Here is a 21,010-nt window from a genome sequence, read left to right as displayed (position 1 = left end):
ACTATGCAAATAAACCAGAGCATATTTTTGTAGCTTCAACTTGCATTCAGGACTTGCATCCAGAAATTATTCATGTTTTTAGTTGTTTGGGATGTTTACCTTTCCTTCTTCCATGACACTTACGAAGGGATATTGAACAATTCAAAAACATGAACAGTCACAACATGAGAATGGTAGACATACATTATTCAGACAAACTTTAATGAAGCTTGACATGTGGGATGAATTTTGAGGCACTTTATATAAAGACTTGTTACATGCGTCATGGATGTACGTTTTAGTGAATCAGTTTTAATACTTCTGCATAATGTATTTTTTATATCTAAAGTTCTTGACTAACTCATTGTTCAGTTTTAAAAAGTTGCATCAAAATGCAACATTCAATATTTATTAAAACTTTTCACACAAATTGGCATATGAATAGCATAGTAATTGCTTAAAACTGCAACCTTGCATGCACAAACATGAACATTTTCACAATGACCTACTAACATCTAGTGTTATCTAATAGTAAAGTTTAATTGAAGTTCAACATACTTTCAAATTCTAAAACAGTTCCTGTTTTCACTCCTCCCAGGAGGGCTCATTTTCTCCTACTGAGTTCCCACTGTGAAAGGTTAATGTTTAGGAGTAAGGGATTCAAAACTTGTCAGCATATGGAAGCCCCTTAAAGCTCCAAGGAGCCTGACGTCTGCTCAGAACCTATCTCATATGACTAGATTACAGCAAAAGCAAAACCCCGCAAAACAAACAACTTTTTGCGTATTAATCCTTTTTTTTTTCTTTTTTAGTTTTCCTGTTGCTTTGCCTTTGCATCATATTTCATAACAGTTGACATAATACTCGGGTAAACTCACAACAGAATACAGGCAACCAAAACAAAGTTTGTGAGAATAAAATGACGGCAACCATCTATGTTGCAGAACAGCCTAATGGGAAACAGCAGAAAATTATATCACCTTCATGTTAAAATCATTAAATCAGGCATTCACAGTAGAATCAAATCAATAAATCTTTTCAGGTACTCAAATGGCAAATAGTTAAACTAAATATATAATTTGTATTTTGTATATTCAACCTTCTAGCTTAACAAAATGAAACAGGTTAAATACTAGATCTATAAAGAACATGTGGCATCCTAGGTTTATTTTTTATTTGCACATTAAAGTTTTGACAATCAACTTTTCGAGATAAGGCTTCATCTGTGACACTGAATGTACATTTTACACACGTCTGGGATTTGCTTGATTGTAAAACACATGTCAGTTTCCAACTACGTGGCTTATGTGGCATTGTCTGTAGATCCCTTTACTCTGCAAAGAAAGCAAATAGAGATCATTAGTCATTTTTATTTAACTGACTGGTAAATTAGAATATCAAAGGTAATTTGAGTAATTCAACTCATAACTCACTCACATTTGATACGCACTGTGTATATTTTGTATTTTTCTTGCTGTTAATTCTGATGAATTTTCCTTACAGCTATTAAAAACTTAAAATTCTTTTTTTCTGAAAATGTTAATATTGCATAGGACTAATAAATAAAATATGTCTAATACAGAAACTGGCCTTTCAAAAAGCCTGCCCATGAACTGTACAGCATGTGCTTTCGATTCTTGGTAGAGGGGTTATTTTCCATGAATTACTGCATTTATAATATAACTTGGGATGACTAAAGAAACCAACAAGTTATTTTCTTCACATTTTTTCAGGTTATCATCTAGGCACTGGTTTAAAAGCATCTGATGTTCTCTCATTTTCTTAACTGGCTTCAGAAAAAGAATGCATCTTGGAGATTGTCGTTATCCTTGTTGTTAAGTGCAGCTATTTTTTACCACACATTTTCCTTTTACTTAACTTCATATGAATGTGCTTGAAATGCAGACACTGTTTGCTATATTCTATCAAGTTAACAGTCCCTCCTAGATTTGGTAAGCCATAAGTAAACATTTTTATGTTTACATGCTTTGTATTTTATAGCTGTGAGGAATAATCTTTGAGGGATAAAAATACACGTTTAAAATGTTTTCCTTCAGTTTGTTTCTGTCACTTTTAAACTTAAATTACTAAAATAAATAAAATTTTGGATTGTATGCTAATTTATTGAGATGTACGTGTAATCTTTCCACTTGTGCAAAGCGTTCTGTTAAGGACTTACCTCTGACTGTGAGTTTAGTTGAACTCTCTGCTCTTCCTAAAGCATTTTCTGCAACAATTTTGTATTCCCCTGTATCCTTGGTTCCCACCCTTAATATTAGCATAGAGCAGACCCCACAGGTGTTGGAGATGAAGTAGTTGGTGTTGGTATTCAGACTGATGTTGTTGCGCAGCCATGTCACATGAGGTGTTGGATCTCCTTTTACGGCGCAGCTCATGTAGCATTCATAGCCTTGTGGAGCAGTGTGCATTTTCAGTGGGACAAGGAATTTAGGAGGACATTGCAGGTCACAGGCTTTGGACTCTGGCATCTTCACAGTGAATTTTTCTGCAGAGAATCAATATAAAAAATTAATTAGAATATAACTATTGACTTAAAAAATGAAGAAGCAATTCTTCACACTCTAGTATAAAAAATGCCTCTTTTGACAAGCTTGTTACATGAAAAAGGGCTAAAATCTGTCTTTAAGTGAACTATATTTGGTCAGCTTTATGAGTATCCGAGCAACAAAATAAAACTTAAACTTGTTAAAATATTGCATTTACTTTAGGATTTGTGATGCTAAAGTAACATATGTTTCTAAACCTGAAAAGCAGATCCGTTCACCTTTTTTGGCAGGAATGAGCCACTTTGCAGATTCGGATGGTTTAGAGGAGCCCATGTCATTCTTGGCATAGACTCTAAATTGGTATTCTCGACCCGGCATGATGTTGCAGGCCGTAAATTTGTTGTTGAAGATTCGATCTGCAATGGTGTTCCAAGATCTCTTGACTGAATCTCTCTTTGTCACCATGTAGTGCAGCCTGTCATCCCGCTTCTCATCTGGAGACGCGGTCCATGAGATGGTTACTGTGCCAGGCACGTTTTCATCCAGATCCACAGGACCTGGTGGCTTTGGCTCATCTAGAGTTCAACATTTTTGTTACTCACTCTACTGAATTGTACAGCAATGGAGCAAGAAGACCACTGTTTTAAACTTACCTGTGACTCTAATTTCAATGCTAATTGTTTCCTGTCCTACAATGTTTTTGACTATGATGGTATAGATGCCGGTATCTGAACGTTCTGCAGAAGGGATCAAAAGCTGGGATGTACCCTCAGCATTGCTGATGGTGACCTTTTTGGACACTGGTACGCCATCCTTTAGCCAGGTTACCTCTGGCCATGGTGAAGCCTACAACACAATATGAAAACATTACTTCCAGGAGTTTATAGGTATGACTTAACTTCTGTAAATCATCTGATAAAGTACCTCAAAGTTAATGGTGAATCTTGCAGAATTTCCTGCTCTTACAATCATGAAACTCTTGATTTTGGCATCTGTGAATCGTGGTCTCACTATTTAAAGAATAGAAAGCAATTTTGTTTTTATGAAAACTGAAAAAAGACACATTTCACTGCAAAAAGACAAAATAAATTTCAACTACAAAACTTGGTATTGTCCTACGCACTACACTGATATAGACGATGATTCTGTATAACCTATAATAGCGCTGATTATACAGTAAAGCACATCTGTAAAATCATATCATGATCCATCCCATCTTTTTTTTGAGATATCCTGGAAATACATTGAAAAGAAAAATATATCATACTGTTTAGAGATAAACTACACTTGAAGCTAAAATGAACCAAATGTCTCTCTATGCCCCCATATTGCTCAAATTATCAGGAAATCTTGTTGAAGTACCAAATGGTCAGACATGGCCTAACATAACCAAATAAGCTATTCAATATAAGTTATGTTAAAGTAGCTATTAAAAGATTAACTAAAATGAAAAAAAGTTCTGCTGAGTTACATGCAGGCAATCTGCAATGTAGTATTTTTGTTCTAGGTGGTACATCACTTTCTATGTTTATCACTTTCAACACTACCAAGTTTCATATTAATATGATCAAAACAAAGCTATCCATACTAGGTGAAATTATAAATTCATCCATTTACAATGGATGAAGTAAAGTTTTTCAAATCTTTATTTTGGAAAAGGTTTATAGGCTTTCAACCACTTTATTACCCATGTGGAAATAACTGACCAATGCACAGTGCAGTTTTAGCTGTCTCTGTCCTTTTAGCTTATTTGGAAGATAAGCCTTCATGATTAGGCTTTTGGTTGAAATTTAATTCAATTTCTAATAATTATTGTAACTTTAATGTCACCCCAAGGAATAGAGGATAAACTGGCAGTGCATGGTTTTGCATGCTGTTTCTTTAAATTTATTTTTAGAGACTGATTTAAGTGCAAATGTACTTACCAGGAGGGGGCATAGCGAGAATGTAATTGTCCAGCTCCTGAGGCACTCCCTCACCTCCATCATTAGTAGCAATAACTCTCACCCAGTACATGGCCATTGACTTCATGCCCTTTACCGTATATGTAGTCATGGTTATTGCATTAGAATTACATCGATCCCAGTCTGTGTTTTCTGCAGGCCTGATTTCCACAAAATATCCCTTTGCTTCATCCTCCTCTCCCTTAATGTCTTTGGGCTTGTTCCAAGACAGGGACAGGGTTGTGTAGGTGGAATCTGTCACTTTCAAATCAAGCACTTTACCAGGAGGCTCTGAAACACATGATTTGGCGCCACTTTTAATGTCACACAAATATTTTATGTAGATTAACAATGACAGCTCTGTCACAACATTTATAAACATCCACCTACTTTTAGGGTCTCTGGCAAAAACAAACTCAGATGGAGTGCTGAATTCGCCAGCTCCTGAGTCATTGATTGCAGACACACGGAACTCGTACTCCATGCCCTCAACCACATCTTTTACAGCAAATCCTTTTCCTGAATAGGAACATTAATAACTACTCTTGATTAGTTTATCCTCAAAAATAACAATATGCTAAGAATTAGCAGAAATCATAGATAAATTATAAAGTAACCTCTAATAATCTCATTTGGGGGGTTAACTTGGCCCCAGAGGTTGCTGCCCTTCTTGCGTTTTTCCAGGTTGTATCCCAGAATGCTGGTTCCTCCAGTGTCAGCAGGAGGGGACCATGTGAGGTTGATGCAGTCCTTAAAGGCACTGGCAACCTTTGGTGCTGATGGAGGTGCAGGATATGCTGTATGCACAAGAAACATACATTTGTTTCAAGTTGTTTTTAAATGCATTTGTTATATTTGTTTTAATTCCTTGATTTACGTAAATGTCAGGTGTCAAATTTAACATTCTGTTATCATTGAGTTAAACTGAAGACATGTGAAGAGGAAAATCTACACAATTTGAATATATTCGCATGCTAACTAAATTTAAATTTGTTTCAATTATCAAGTTCAAGTTTCAAGTTTTCCATTTTGTTTTTTGTTTTTTTGTTTCATAAATAACTACATGGGTGAATCTTTGTGTGGTTTTGACTATTTGGGTAAGATTTAAAACATTTTGGAATTTGGTAAAGCACAGATCATTTACAATTTAAAACAATAATTTTGACACAGGGGAAATATTCATTTTACCACTATTTTCTTGTTGAGTATGTAAAACCTGGTGAGGACTTACATCAAAGTCAGGATGGTTATGTGTAATGAGCCTGCTTCTAAGACACAGAACACATCTGCTGTGAACAACACTAATTGTTTCAGTTATATTTCTCTTCACTACAGATTGGTTATTTCAGTTGTTAAAAACCCCCTGATACATTTAACTTGAACTTACCTTTTGTTCCAGCCTGAATATCTTCAGTTTCCATCATTTCACTGATTCCCATTTCAGTCTCCACTCTGATACGGTAGCAGTATCTCCTACCATGATCCACGTCGGAGTCTCTATACTTGGCCTCAGGGCCAATTGGTCCAACCTTCTTCCAGGTGTTCCGTCCAACTTGTTGTCGTTCAAGGATGTAGTTTTGTATCTTGCATCCACCACTGTCCTTTGGGGGTCTCCACTTGAAATCAATTACAGAGGAGGAGGCTTCAACAATCTCCAGAGGTCCCATTGGAGGTGTAGGTTTATCTGTCGGAATACAGCATGGTATGGTAATATAGTATTTTAGTTGATCAGAATGTATTATGCTTACATGTTACTTTTGTCAAATACATACCAAGTACATTTAGCTGGCTTACAGCCTCAATTGTCCCAAACACATTTTTCAGTTTTATCTTGATTTCGCCGCTGTCTTTGTGCTGCAGCTTCATCATCAGCAAACGACTGGTTCCATCTGAAGTCTCAATATTTATATTGCCTTCACTTGAAAGTTCTTCACCCTCAAGGTACCATTGGACTTTTATTGGCTCCCGGCCAATGTAAGACAATTTATAAGTAGCTTTGTGTCCCTTCTTTATAGTCACAGGAGCTTTAAATGCTTCTAGCTCCTCTTTATCAAATCGAGGGGGATCTGAAACCAAGAAAATGCACAAAACCTTTTTTAAAATTCAGTTTAAAGACTTGCATTCACACTCTGGTAAATTATGGAAATGTTTTTACCTTCAACAGCAATTTCAGCCTCGGTTTTTCGGCCATCGGCTTCAAATTTATATTTTCCAGCATTTTCCTCTGTGACTTTGTGGATTTTAAGCCTGTGGAAACATCCTTCTTTTGAAATTGTTAAACTCTCAGAAGCCTGAATCTGGAGGAAAAAATACAAACATTACAACATTGCTTTATTGCTTCAGTGTCATCCAGGTATACTTTGCTGATAATGACTGCTTTAGGGGTCTGAACTCACCTCAGCTCCATCTTTGTACCAGATTCCTACACATTCTTCACTGCTTACTTTACACTCTAACTCTGCTGCTTCCCCAATAATGGCTTTGCAGTCAGAAAGTCCAGCGTGAAAGTGAACACCTGGGTCTGAGAAGCAAGTAAGTTAATAAATGCACGCATTATCCTCCTTTTGCAATCATGTTTTCTTAATTTTTATCTTCTTTCTAAACACGAATACAATTAAAACCAGAAAAAATATCTGACCTTTTTTTTCCTCACTGTCTGGCATAAAATCAGTCTACTTATTCTCCATTTTAGGAGAGTTATGATTTAGTTTTTGGTTGCTGCTTTCTTCAAATCCAAGAATTCCTACTCGTATATCCTACCATCACTACGCATGTATATAATTTTGACCAAATCACGACAATAAAAAAGTTTACAATATTTCAGCTAATTTAATGCACATCTGTTGATTTATTTTAACTCAATCCCTTAAAAGCACTGCTTCCATGTGTGACGTGTTGAAAAAAAATGTTTTGCTAAAAAATCAGGAAGAGAGTTATGAACCTATGTTTGACCATAATTTCCTTAGTTATATCTAGACCATCCCAGCATCATGTTGTGTGGTTGTTTTCCTGCAGGAGGGGCTGATGGATTTCACAAAACAGATCCCAGCATCACAGAGAACATTATTCAGAAAAATAGAGGGTTAAAGCTTAGACACAAACAGGCCTACCAAATGTAAATTAATGCTCTGCGTTGTCAAAATAATCTACAGAGTGGTTTCAGTACAACAGAGTCAATGTTTTGGAGTGGCCATTCGAGAACCATATAGTTGGCAGAGGAGAAAATGTGTGGGAGCGAGGTGGCCTACAACCCTTAATAAGTTTCACCACATCTGTTAGAAAATATTTAACCCCAGTCATTCACATTAAAATTAAATCAAATCAAATGCTAAGATGTTGTGTCAACTTCTGAATTTGAAGAAAGTACAAAAACTATTTTCACATTTTGCAAGTGGAAATAATTTTGGTCAACCTACATGATCTTAATCAGGAAAAGTATGACTTCATGCCAGACATTAATGGGGGAACAAGTTGTTTTAAAGTAGTGTTTGTGAATATCTGGATTGAACTTTATATGAATAAATGAACAGTCTTTCTTCTCTGCATACAGACTTACCTGCGAAATATTAAATCTCAAGTAATGTTTTAAATTTAATAGAATTCATGTATGAAGTCAGGAAAAAATAACATCTCAAAGTGTGTTTTTCCTTCATTTGAATTGAAGACGTCTTCATGAACATGGAACTTAAATGGCTTATTTTCTAGAGGCTTTCTTCAGTTTGACAAGTTGAGTTCTTAAAGCTTAAAAGAGTTTTCTGTGCCATTTATTTTCCTCTATTCACTTTATGTTGACAGAAAAACAAGCTGTTGAGAAAGAAAATCACCCTTTCAGTACTGAAAGTTCTTTCTTCATTTGAAGAACTTCTTATTTCTCTGATGGAAAGTCAGTCTTTAGTAAATGTACAAAAAGTAGAAGAAAAAAAACATATTTCTGGGCATTACCATCCTCCATGGTCAGCTCATCTCTTTCTTGATTTTTCCGTTTTGTTAAAACCTCATGTACACAGTGACTATTTCAGTTGCATTGTCTTAAGCAGTGTGTATATTACTCTGTGCTAAAATCATTTGCCTGAGTGCACCATCTCATCCTGAATTAATATTTGAAACACCAAGCAGGAATGTTAACACAGAGGCATTCAAAGCACAAAAGCTTTCAAATTGTCCACAAAAGACAAACATTGAGACAAACAAAAGGATTTTCTGCTGATGTCCAACCTGCAGGTCAAAGAAACACAGTTAATGACTAATCTGTCACTGATATTCACAGACTGACATATAGCCAATACTCCACAAACATAACAAAACATAAATTGGAATCAGATATATTTAGCATTCCTTTAAGGCACAATCGTGATTTTAATTCATTCTTTTATATTTTAAGTTTAACAGCAAATTTATGGTAATAAACAGCTTTTTGCCCAGTGGTTACGAATGTATTCTGTTAACCCACATACCATATCTCTGTAAATTTTATCAATGCATTGAATAATTTAATGCAATGATGATACCTCCCATGCAGCAAATAATGCAGTACTTGGCAATCTTACTGCTAACTCTCTGCTCGATCAACGGGATGTGCCGTGCACTGTCTGAACATATCCCAGCTGTTGCTGGCTCACCTTCATCTGCACCCTCATCATCACAGCTTGCTGCTCGCCCATGCAACTCTCACCTCGGGCATATCTTCTTCCAACGTTATTGGCTTTTCATTTTAGTTGATTTCATTTTAAATAGGATCAAGTCAATATTTTTTTTTCATTTGCTGTAGAATTAGCCTGACAAATAACATTAATAAAAAAACAAAAACGTTAAAGATTAAAAAAATGGGGAACAGGGTCATGGAGAAGATCAACCATGGGATGCATTTTGTATGCTTTGTGTAAAGTTTGCTCTTATGTACTCATAAAAGCAAGTATGCATAAATGTCCATATCTAGGTTGATTTCTACCATTTCTATTTAAATCCTGCCAATTTGTTCTCAGTTTTTATAAATCAAACAAGAGGTTTATAACACAATGAAAACAAACATGTTTACACACATATAAGTACACTTATTACACAGAAAACCCAAATATATCAAATACACTGCCTGGCCAAAAGAGTAAAAGATACTGCTTGATTTTCACAAGCCAATTTGTGAATTTCCTCTTCTGTTCTGGGTCATTTTTTCCCCCCATCCTTTATGTTCTATCAGTAATGATAGTCAATTTTATACAAAAGTATCACAATTTATGTTATATATCAAACATTGCTTGATATACAAAACTTTTAAAATTTTACAATACTTATAAATAAAGTAGATAATAATGTCAGGTGTTGATTTTAGACTATGAAGTCAGCAATCTTTGTTGGAAAACTTTCGTAAAGTATTTCCAAAACCCACCATTAAAAAGAAAAAAATACAACAACACATTTTCTACATTTACACATTTTTTTCCGGGTCAAAATAAACCTAAAGGAAAATTGAATTTGATGGTAATGAAAATATTAATTTTATGATTTAGTTTCTTACCTATAACTGTATCAGGAACCAGTGGGGCAGCTCTTGCTCGTTTTCTCCTCTCCCCTCCCTTTTCTCCTCCTTCTCCTTTCTCTCCTCCCTCTTCTCCTTCGCCTCCCACACCCCCCTTCTCTCCTCCTTCCTTTGCTCCTTCCCTTCCTTTTGCTCCCCCTCCTTCTCCCTCAATGTCCTCATCTGAATCTTCAAATGAATCCTCATCACTTTCGACCTCAGAATCTCCTTCCACATCTCCACCCTCATTGCCTCCAGCCCCACCTGCAGCTCCACTCCCATCTCTCCCTCCAACTCCTGCAGCACCACCAGCAACTCCTGCAGCACCACCAGCAACTCCTGCAGCACCACCAGCAACTCCTGCAGCACCTCCTGCACCAGCACCTCCTGCACCTCCACCTGCAGCACCAGCTAGACTACCTGCTGCACTGCCTCCACCTGTAGCACCAGCAGCTCCACCTGTAGCACCAGCAGCTCCACCTGCAGCACTACCTGCACCAACACCTACAACCCCCCCTGTGGCCCCACTGGCCCCGTCTGCCCCAGCCCCAGCTACTTTTTTCTTAGTTTTCCTAACAGCTCCATCTTTGCCAGCGGCCGCTCTCTTTGCCTTTGCTGCAGCTTTGGCCTCAGCCTCTGCCTTTTGCTTTGCTCGGACAGCTGCAGCCGCCAATTCCTTCTCTTCTTGAGCTTTTTTGGCAAGTTGTGCTTTTTCTTCCATTTCTTTCTGATATCTTTCTTGCTGTTCCTTTGCTATTCTCAGCAGTTCTTCATCATTGCCGGCTCCAGCAATGGTGGTTTTCCGTGCTGCCTTTTTGCCCTTTTTGGCTGGATCTTTCTCCACTGTAAAATAAAAATAAAATAAAGATGTAAATAAACAAAATTGTGGTCTTGTAACTGTGTTTTCATATTTGAGGTATCTTCGATCGGTCAGAAGCTTATTTCCAAACATCGAAAATGAGCAATAAAAGTTTTCTCACCTTCAACCACAAGCCAGGCATTGCAAGACTTGATTCCTGCCACAGCAGCATAAATGCCACCATCCAGAGGCAGGCAGTCTCGCACAATCAACTTATGAATGAGCTTATCTTCAGATACAATGATCTCATGCTTCTCATTATTTGTCAGCAAAGCGCTTTTGCCATACCAATTGATCTCATTCATTGGTGCAGTGAGTACACACTGAAAGAGAGCATCCTCTCGTTCTTCCGCCTTGACCTCTTGAATTTTGACAGCAAAGTCAACTTCAGGCACTGCGGAGTTTGAAGAGTGAGACAAATGCCTTTCATTACTTCTATTAATGTAATTCAATGCCAACTTATCTAAGTCTCATTGATGGACACTTTGTGCATGTTTGATTCAAACAAACATCAGTTTGACATTGAGTGAGATATTTTACATTTTAAAAGCAAAAAATTTCCCAGCAGATGTTTGATTTTTATTTCATATAAGTTAAATATCTGTTTCTGTGATAAGCAGTCAATGACTACGTTCTGCGTCTGTTAATGACCATATCTTTGTATGTTTATCCCAGTTCCTCTGCAATAAAGGAGACATTGCTGCCACCAAATTTTACTTTGGCTTTCATCTTGGATATTTTACCACTGGCTAAGAGTTGATATATTTGACAGTGTTCCTGTCCTATATGTAGTCACTAGAAGATTTACTCCTGCCAATAACTTTTTATGTGTTTTTCTTTCACAAAGCAGGTATTCTTGAGCCAGTTCTGTTTTTGGAGTCAGATGACATTTCTTCTAAATTCACTGTAAAACCACAGAAAAAAGTGGCACAAATTTTACCTTGTTTTGCTGGTACATCTTAAAGTTTGAATTATGTTATGAATTGTAAAAAAAAAAACAAAAAAACAAACACAAATATTTCAAGTTGCCTTACACCTAATTGGTTCTTACCTTTAAAATCTGTGGAAAATACATTGACTCCTTCCACATCCACAGAGTAGAGCCCAGCATCATCCTTACTTAGGTTTTTGATTGTGAACACATATTTTTTGCCAACTTGTTTTAAGTTATGCTTCATTCCTTCTCTCTCTTCCTTTGAGAATGGCACCATGACACCATCCTGCAGAGATTTTCAATTATATGATGGTTTATTTTTATCAAAATTCTTCAAAATAAACAAGGATTGTCCGTGTGTCTCACCTTGTACAGAAATATTTTGCTGCCGGAATCTAAGAGGTCCATATCCAACTCAATTGTTGCACAGTCGTCATCTTTGACCTCAACTGGTTTGAGCGTCCTGATATGTGAGATGAACTATAGCAAAAATAAGCAGGTGAACGTAAATCATGAAAATAATTAGAAAAAATAAATCATGCAAGGGTACTTTTTTGCTTTGGGGGAACATCATAACTCATCCAGAACAAGAAGCAGCAGGAACTGTACCTGTGCAATCTCCTCTTCTCGTTCTTTTTTCATTTCAGTAAGTTTCTTCAACATGCCACGGAAGTCAGTGATGCCATACTCTGCACAGATTCGCTCGTAATCTTTTTTTTCTGCACTAAGCAGGATTTCCCAGACCTTTTCGTTTGCATCCATTGTCTTTTCCTCACGAGTTCCATCGGGATTACTGAAAAGTGAAACATTTGTTGTGTGGAGCTTGACTAAAACATTAGTTCTTGTGGTTGAAAAGGTACTAGGCTACAATAAAAGATAATACATTTTACTGACCGTGTTTTGAGTCTTTTTCTGAACTCTGTCGCATCTAGGGAAGATATGGGACAGTTTATATAAACAGACATTTTCTTTTCACAATTCACTGACTCAAAACACATCTGTGTGCAAGCATGGGATATCTTTCTATCTTTGTTGAAATGTAACTGTTTTCCTGAACATGTTAAACATAGTTATAGATGACTAAATTAAAGTGTCTAGACAAAAATAAAAAGTAGAAAAAAATGTTTTGTCACATTTATTTTACATGATTTGTAAGAGATGCCACTAAATGTGGCACTAATTATAAAAAGAAAAATGTATCTAATATTTTAAAAGCAGAATTTCACTGAATAAAATTACACAAGTAATTACAGTAATAAAAGTATTATTTTGTCAAAAATTGTGGTAATGTACTGCTGCAATGAAATCTTATTTTAGCCTAAGGCTTTTTCAAAGTCTGGAATGTGTTGTGTAGTAAATCAGCATACTAACAAAAGCAAATGAAAGGACAGTTATGATTTTATATGTGTAAAGATTAGTTGTGTAAGGTTTACCTTCTCCTTGAATCTTTTGAAGTTCCTTGGTCTTAGAGAATCCCACTGTGAACAAACGATACAAAACTTTGATTCTGCTTCACAATGTGTCCGCATGATCTAGAGATACCTTTAGCAGAACAAAACAGCTTTAGTTTTACACAGTTAATCATACCCTCAATAACATTCAGAATAACGGTACAAACAGCTCTCCCATATTCATTGGTTGCATAACACTTGTAGGTGTCAGCATCTTCTGGAGCTACCTTAGGGAACTAGTACAAGGGTAAATAGAGGAAATGTCAGTTTATTTTTTAGTCATAATGTCATTGTTTCATTATGTATTAAAGTTTTATATTTATTGTCGATGACAGCAATTTGTATTTTTTGCTTTATTAAAACTTACCTCGAGGGTATGTTCATTTGATGCCGGATCATATTTTTGCTGACACACATCAGGGTGAAAAATGATTTCTCCATTTGCTCTGCTCCATGTTACAGTAGGTGTTGGATCTCCCACCACAATGGCTTTAAAGTATGCAAATTTGCCTGCAACATAGCACTCTTACAGTCAACTTAAAAAGAAACAAACAAAAAAAACTTCAAAATAAATTGGCCATGAACCAAAAGTAAGACATATTATTCAAATGAGTAAATATAGATAATGTTTTAATTGAACAATTTAGGATTTTTTTAATGTATTTATTTACAAAAAAACAATTAGATAATAGTTTGTTTAGTCTGGCTGGCATCAGATTCTGCCTCGAACAAAAATATGTGTATTTATGGATATAGTGCTAGTTAAGTAAATATTTAATATAATTGACATACATTGTTCCTGGAACGTGATCATATTTCAGCTCTAGGTTCTTGTTTAATAGGACATGGAATGCTTTCTGTAATGTTTAGGACACTGGTGACTGAGATGATGAAGCTCTCAGACACCTGAGTGAGGGTAACCATAATGATCTCTTAAAATGTAATTGGAGAGATCAAAATATTGCCAAAAGGAAAATAAGAAATCACAGCTTTGTTAAAATTCTAATTGCCTTCTGAAATATTGATTATGACATTGTTTAAAATATTGGTTAATGAAAATCAGTGATGGAATTCTTGTTGCGTATTACAAATATCTCACATTTTTCTGTCTTTATAGTTCTTCCTTAACTCTTTACATGTAACCATTTATCATCATGAATATCATTTTCTCTTTTAGAAGTGGGGCTATATATTTGCAATACATTACCTTGTGGTTGTTTATATTGTCCTACTGCATTGATTTTTCAACTGTTAATTGTGGTAAGATTGCAGTTTCACAGAAAAAAACTGTCTAAAATTCCTACTTCTTGCAGAGAACAGACATGTGCAAGTGTTTTGAGTTTTTTTAAAGGGGTGTATTGTTTCTAAAACCTTCACCTTCAAGCCTTTGAGCTCAGATTATCTGTCCCCAACCATTCTGCTCCTTTCCAGGTAATCTTAAAAACACAGTTCATATTTGCAGACAGGAAAATCTTACCCTCTTGTATAGTAAGGGCTATGGGTTTCCGTGTGAAATCTGGAGTCGTTTTTCCTTCAGGAAGTTCCTCCATAAACTGAGTAATCATGACACCAGGCACTTTTGATTTCTTCTTGATGCCTAAATGAATCAAGAACCAATTAATTAGCTTACAAACAGAATGATGCAAAACCAAGTATAAGTGCACAAATAAGCAGCAATTCCTTTAAATGTGTATTTTAATCATTGAAATATATATATATATATTTTTTTTGCTCCATCAGGTACACAACATAACATAAAAAAAGACAGTTGAACAGCGCTGAAATTGATTTCATAATGAAAACAAAACAAAAATTAACAGGATGTATGATTGTCTTTTAAGGCCCACTCACACCAGGCTATGACTGCTGTGTGGTCTGAAAGAGCTGCCCGAGAGTCCAGACATCGATGGATTGCAGAAAATTTGGAAAACCTTCCGCGGCTATGTTATCTGTCCTGATCCGATTTATTTTTGTCTTCTGCTATCCTGGTCATTCTACCACAGTGCATGAGAATCACATTGATTGGAGGTTTCTGGATCTCCACTGCCAGTTTCAACCTTACTGTAAATAATGAAACACATTTAGTGTTTTCAGCATGTTAAAAGACTGCTGTGCACTAATAAGCGTGCCATCTGGAGCACATATTGTAATCTGCTACAAGACTCCATTAGGATACTTGTGAATCAGTCAAGCCAAGCCGCTAAAGCCTTAGGTTGTGATTTGAGTCCCACTGTGAGTGTTGTAAAATTAGACTGTAAAACTGCAAAATGATGCATTTAAAGTGCAGCCTGAAAAACTCAGGTCTTTCTTCAGTCGTTCAATAATCACAGCCTAGGGAGAATTTAGAGGTGTGTAATCCTCTCCCTAACTAGGTGTCCTTCTCCAGCAATGAACCAAACACTTACTAATTTATTTGTCAAAAGGGGCCTGAGCACACTCCTATAGCATTGACAAAGAAAACATGAATTGTTCACTACAGCTGACTGCTTATGTCCTTTTGACTGAAGCCAGAGAAGTGACTTGATGCACTGCACATAACAGCCATACTGCCAAGAGAATTATAGTAGCCTTAGGATGAGCTCAGCATGGCCAGTCCAGCTGCTACTGGCGCCTTTACTCTCCCCTATGCCTCTTCAAGGACTTCTATGCTGGCATTACAAATAGAAACCACAACAACTTATTTCCATACATAAGTTCTGTCAAAGTTCAAAACAGTCAGGGAACTCATGTGAATAATGAGAAGCTCAGTGCGCTTTTAATATTTAACAGATAAACTCTCCTAGACCCCACAAGGTTTTTATTCCATTGTGCAGTTTTAATCTGGTATGAGAGGGGCCTAGATATCAGGCATGTATGTTTACCCAAAAGGAGTGTGATCCTGTTGGGAAAATGCCACTAAAGCGGAACAAACTGTGACCCAAACATGCTGTTATACAAACCCACAAAAGATTTTCACTACATTTTGTTCCATTTTACTAACCTAACTGAGTTTTATTTTAGCCAGCTAAAGTGTGAAGGGAATGGATATTTGGTATTGTTTGACCCAGCCAATATTTTTTTTCTCGCTCTCCTGGTTTTTACCAATCCCACACTATTCTCACTGGGATAAAATATAACTTGTTCAATGTACATTCCCACCTACTTTGCTTCTTTTTGCATTCACTTTACCCTGACCTCTCACCAACACATGTAGCACTAAGCAGAGTTAGTCTCTGTGTAGTCTGTCTGCCACTAAGGTCCTGCTTCAGGAAACATAACTTATTAAAAATGTTTAGAACCCTAACCCCAAGTTCAGGACAAACTTAATAAACCTTGGGTTTTTGCTGTACCTCACCTCCTATTGTCTTTTCATTTCTTCATCCAAACAGTGGATGTCAAGATGCAAAACAAAGTGCATTTTTGTGCCGAAGTTTTGTCTGGAGGAAAGTGTGATTTTTGTTGTTGTTTTTTTGTTTTATTGTTTCCAGATACATACATCATATATAAATTAAGGATAATCCTATTTTGCTACCAATATTTCAAAGTTTATCTGTAATCTGTTTACAAAGAAAATGGGCTTCCAAAACACATCTGGTTTTAAAACCAAGATGAAAACTACGTAAAAGGAGAGATCACATTTATTCTACTTTAGCGTCTCTCTATTAGCTCCCTGTTAAATTCAGAATATAATTTAAACATCTTTTTGTACATCAATGATTTGATTGTTCCATATGTTAGTAATGGGGTACTTTGCTTTCAAACTGCAGGTTTATGGAACATTTGCACTTGACTCACCCTGCAGTTACAAAAAGCGACAGATGGAGCAGGAAGATAATAAAAGCTAAAAGTGGGAAAAGTTGCTCTAAGCAAGTAAAGAGCAAATTCAGATATCTGGATTAACTGGTAGCATTTTAAAATATGTTGGGGTACTTTGGGTACTGGCCTCTAATTAGAGTTAATTAGTTGGATTTGATCAGGCTCAGACACAATGTTTATGGGGTCCAGCTGGGTTGGGTTGTATTTTTAGGCCTGATCTAAACTCAAAATGTTTTTTTTTTTTTTTTTAGTAAATCTCTCACAAAGCCCTGAAAGCTGTAATAAAGCTGTGGCTAAATTGCAAATGGCTGTATGTTCTTTTATTATGTGACTTTTTAAAGCAATTCGTTGGACTGGATGTTGTATAGCGATATAAGAGTAAAATTGATTTTCAAATGGTATTTTCCACTTTTCAGATTTTTATTAGAAATCATTTGTGAAAACCATGTGCTCATCCATATAAAATACGTTGAAGGTTGGAAACTGTGGAAACATTCAAAGAGTATCAGTTATTTTACAAGGCTTGTACATGTCGGGGGTGTCCGTTAAGCTGCTTATCATAAGCCTTCAATGTAGGGGTAAAAAAATGACTACACATTTTGTGGTTTTTGTATCCAAGCGACTCCATGTCAGCTACATGTCAGAAAGCATAGAAAGGTCAAATGTTTCAGAAGTATTTATTATTATTATTTTTTTAAGTTTGCTTTTTTATATAGTTTCTCTGAGAAACAACAAAAATTTATAATTAACCTTCCTTGTGGGTAAACAGTCCAAAATTTGACTTATTTTGAGCTTAATGAGAATAACAACAGCATATTTTTTTAGTCACTTTCTCTGGATTGTCATGTTGTGTGATGTTTCCTGCAGAATAGATTCCTGAGTTGAGCTTGAAGGTCACATTTGTATAGGACAGATCTGGATTCAAGGTTGTCAGTAAAAAGTGGCATTTTCCCATCAACTCTCAAGCTGAAGTAGAGACATCACAATCATTCAGAACGCCTTCTTGTAACAGCTTGTCACAAGTTTTCACATGGTATGAAGGTTGTCACAATGAAATGCATCCATTGTGCCACAGAAAGGTTTGTCATCCATTTTTGGAAAGCACCTTTCAAGGTTGAGGACAGAGATGAGGATAATGAAGATGTAATTTTTTCATGCAACGAAACCCACCATGGCATCATGCGTGCAGAAAATTATTCATTTGTATTTTCATTATCTTTTTTTCTTGCATACCTTTGTCGTCCTGGTGTACTCCCTCAGAACCGTCGATTTAACACGCAACATGACAGAAGGAAAAGGCACAGGACAGGTAAATATAAATCCTGACAGAAGAACCATGGCAGGTTGGAACTTTGACAGGATTAAGAACACAGAAGAAACACAAGGGACCACATAATATAAACAGTTTGTAACCCAAGGTTGGGTGGACAAATACAACACAGAATATCTGCAGATCAAATATGCAGAGACTGACAACACAACAAAAACTATTAGTGATAGACAAAAGATAATGCAGCATGTTAGCATATGGCTTGGAAGAGTTGTGCCGTGCAACTGTTAAGACTCAACACGAAGCTTTCTTACATAGTTCCACATTGCAGACTTCTCAGGATGATTTCTGCTTGGTGCTTGAGATTAATTCAGGTAATACTTGGAGAAAAGCAGGTTGTAAGAACATCCATTTTAGAAAAATATTGTTTCAATTCCATGACTATTTGAAAGCATCCCTAATGTGGTGCATTGACTCCCATGTCGCCATCAGGTCATGTGTTGGACGTTCAGTAATTTTTTTGTTACCACATTTCATCAGGAACAGAGAGGTTTCCTGTTTCCTGGTTACAGCTTGGTTTAATTCAATCTTCTTTGACTACATTTTTTGATTCTGTTCTTGGGAAAGAGAAAAGCACCATAACCAGAATGCAATTCTGACTGGTGTAACTTGATAGTTGTTTCTTGTCTTTGTGATGCATGAATTGGGTGATCTCACCATTTCTGTCTGTATCTTCTTTGGTGAGATATCTTGGCATTAAAGGTTAAAGAGCAACTAAATTGTCACTGACAGTTTGAGTTCCTCCACTTAATTTTATTTCCTCTGCAATTATTAGCTGTTCCCGGCATTGACCAAAAATTGTTGGGTTCCACATCTTCAAAAATCTTTCAAGACTCGATGACATTGGTACTGTCTTCTTTGTCGTTGCTGTTTTGAGTATGTCCACGTCTTGTACATATTTGGTTCTTGGTGGCAATCTTAAATGACGATGAAGTTTACTTATAAAGTGTAGTTAAGTTGTACTATGTTGATGATCTCTGGAGTAAAAGAAAATGTAAGGAGAGGCAGCTGGAATACCAACCTTTGGCTGACTTCTGCACTTACCTGCCTGCCCAGTGGCAGTTTCATCGTCCACCTTTGTCTTCTTCAACATCTTTATTTCCTCTTCAGATCAGCAGATTCAGAGGACTCTGAACAAAAGACGGAGAGATAAAACAAAAACCCTTAACACCTCATACATACATATCTCATATTTTCCCCAGATTTTGAGGAGACAGACTTAACTTAGAGATGGCTTATATCTTATTATTAACGAATTCTCTTTGAAAATATAAGCACAGACCACTCAAAGATTCTTACAGAAATATCTGCCATTTTCAGAACATTTTTTTAACTTCAAGTTCAAAAGGCTTTTTAGTTATACCACTCCTGCCCACTGATTGCAGTTTCCAAAACCTGACAGTAAGAGGCAGCAGCTGGTGTTATTTACAGTAACTTGATCATAACATGATCCGAGTTCCTGTCTCATGAGGTCTTCACAGGCAGCTGTAAATTAAGCACAGATTTTAGTGAAGCCTTAACGATGCATGAAGAAGAATTGAATATTTAAAACTACATAAAGTGGCAGTGTTTGGGCATTTGAAAAGAATTTACATATTTTTAGAACAAAAAATCTGCAAGAGAAGCTACTTTCAGGTATAAAAGACAACATTTGCTGGTACAATACCCTGGGGAATGTGCACAACTTGGCAAAGCTCTGCGTACTGAAGCAACAAAGTAATCTGTAGCTTCATGCAGACATGAACTGACTAAAAGGGTCACACTTCTTATCACATGAATTTTGACAAAAGCCATCAGTGTGGTTCTTTTTAACCTGGGAGACGTTTCTGGACTCAAAATTGACCACCATTAGACTGTCAGCGGACTTTCAGTTGAATGTCTGCCGAAAGTCCACTGACTACTTTCAGCAGACTTTCGCATTTTATTCAAAACTAAAAAGCTATATAATGGTTATGCTAGGTCCGTGGAAATGCTAACATAGCAGCAATTTTATTAGAATGCAAGGTTTTCACGAGGAACAGTTGTCTTCCATTACCATGGGATACTAATCCAATGTTGCAACAAATTTTAGAAGAAGAAAAGCCAAGCTGGCAGTATTACAATAGAAATGACTCTCTAAACTCCTATTCTTTATATGTTTGGAACGACACCGTTTGGTTAGTTGGTTTGGAAATTACACTCTATCCATTTTAGTCTCATCTGTCCAGATTGAAGTATATTTTTTAGTCTCTTCATGTTTTTTTTTTTTTTTTTGCTGTATCCATGTTGATAAATAAAAATACGGGGAAACTCATAATATCCAAAATTACATATAAGCAAGAGATACAGGGCCTTGCTGTATCTCTTCTAGCATCTCTATGGTCACAGATTGACTGACAAACTGCATATGCTGTACATTGATTTTTTTCAGTGACAGTCCTTTTGATGCATAGATGAACAAATGGTAGATATGTGAGTGCTGGTGTTGAATTTAAATTTTTAGGAACTCTGTTTTAGTTTCTCTCTGTTGCTGTGTCAACTTCTTTCCGGTTAATCACATCAGCAGATTACCCACTCAAGACTAAATGTTGAATCTAATCATAATATTACTTACTTAGCCCAAAATAATTTTCACCCATGACAGATTTAAGTATATTTTTTAATCGAAAATTACTTTCAACTGAAAAGTCTGTTTCTGATAAGAAATGAGAGAAACATCTT

General features: G+C 36.3%; 1 protein-coding gene and 1 long non-coding RNA gene across 2 annotated transcripts in view; one reads left to right on the top strand and one right to left on the bottom strand.

Annotated features, from left to right (window-relative positions):
* LOC106903979 (uncharacterized) overlaps positions 1–21,010 on the top strand; it is a 143,232-nt gene that overhangs the window by 8,943 nt on the left and 113,279 nt on the right. The gene's annotated exons all lie outside the window — the stretch shown is intronic.
* On the bottom strand, positions 185–19,403 carry igfn1.1 (immunoglobulin like and fibronectin type III domain containing 1, tandem duplicate 1). Its single transcript, XM_088005950.1, has 23 exons — positions 19,355–19,403; positions 14,663–14,782; positions 13,553–13,695; positions 13,322–13,421; positions 13,168–13,212; positions 12,629–12,662; positions 12,344–12,527; positions 12,101–12,214; positions 11,852–12,020; positions 10,922–11,194; positions 9,942–10,784; positions 6,826–6,950; positions 6,585–6,726; positions 6,202–6,495; positions 5,817–6,113; positions 5,047–5,226; positions 4,820–4,948; positions 4,412–4,720; positions 3,411–3,496; positions 3,140–3,332; positions 2,765–3,061; positions 2,159–2,485; positions 185–1,313 (listed from the first exon to the last, which is right to left on the bottom strand). Exons 1-23 carry the CDS (start codon positions 19,401–19,403, stop codon positions 1,309–1,311), a joined length of 4,458 nt encoding a protein of 1,485 aa, XP_087862076.1. The 3' UTR covers positions 185–1,308.

Source organism: Poecilia mexicana, unplaced genomic scaffold (genome assembly GCF_051168715.1).
Source record: "Poecilia mexicana isolate PSO_F unplaced genomic scaffold, ASM5116871v1 scaffold_5, whole genome shotgun sequence".
Lineage (NCBI taxonomy): Eukaryota > Metazoa > Chordata > Actinopteri > Cyprinodontiformes > Poeciliidae > Poecilia > Poecilia mexicana.
The sequence above is the reverse complement of the archived record's forward strand: the minus strand, read 5'-3'. Positions and strand labels throughout refer to the sequence as shown.

What these genes read in the sequence shown, in the direction of transcription:
- igfn1.1 (XM_088005950.1), bottom strand. Translation starts at nt 19,403, where the DNA reads ATGTTGAAGAAGACAAAGGTGGACGATGAAACTGCCACTGGGCAGGCA. An exon ending in AGCCCTTACTATACAAGAGG is followed by an intron (nt 13,696 to 14,662) that starts GTAAGATTTTCC and finishes GCTATGTTGCAG; the next exon opens with GCAAATTTGCATACTTTAAA. An exon ending in TTTTGCCAGAGACCCTAAAA is followed by an intron (nt 4,721 to 4,819) that starts GTAGGTGGATGT and finishes CATGTGTTTCAG; the next exon opens with AGCCTCCTGGTAAAGTGCTT.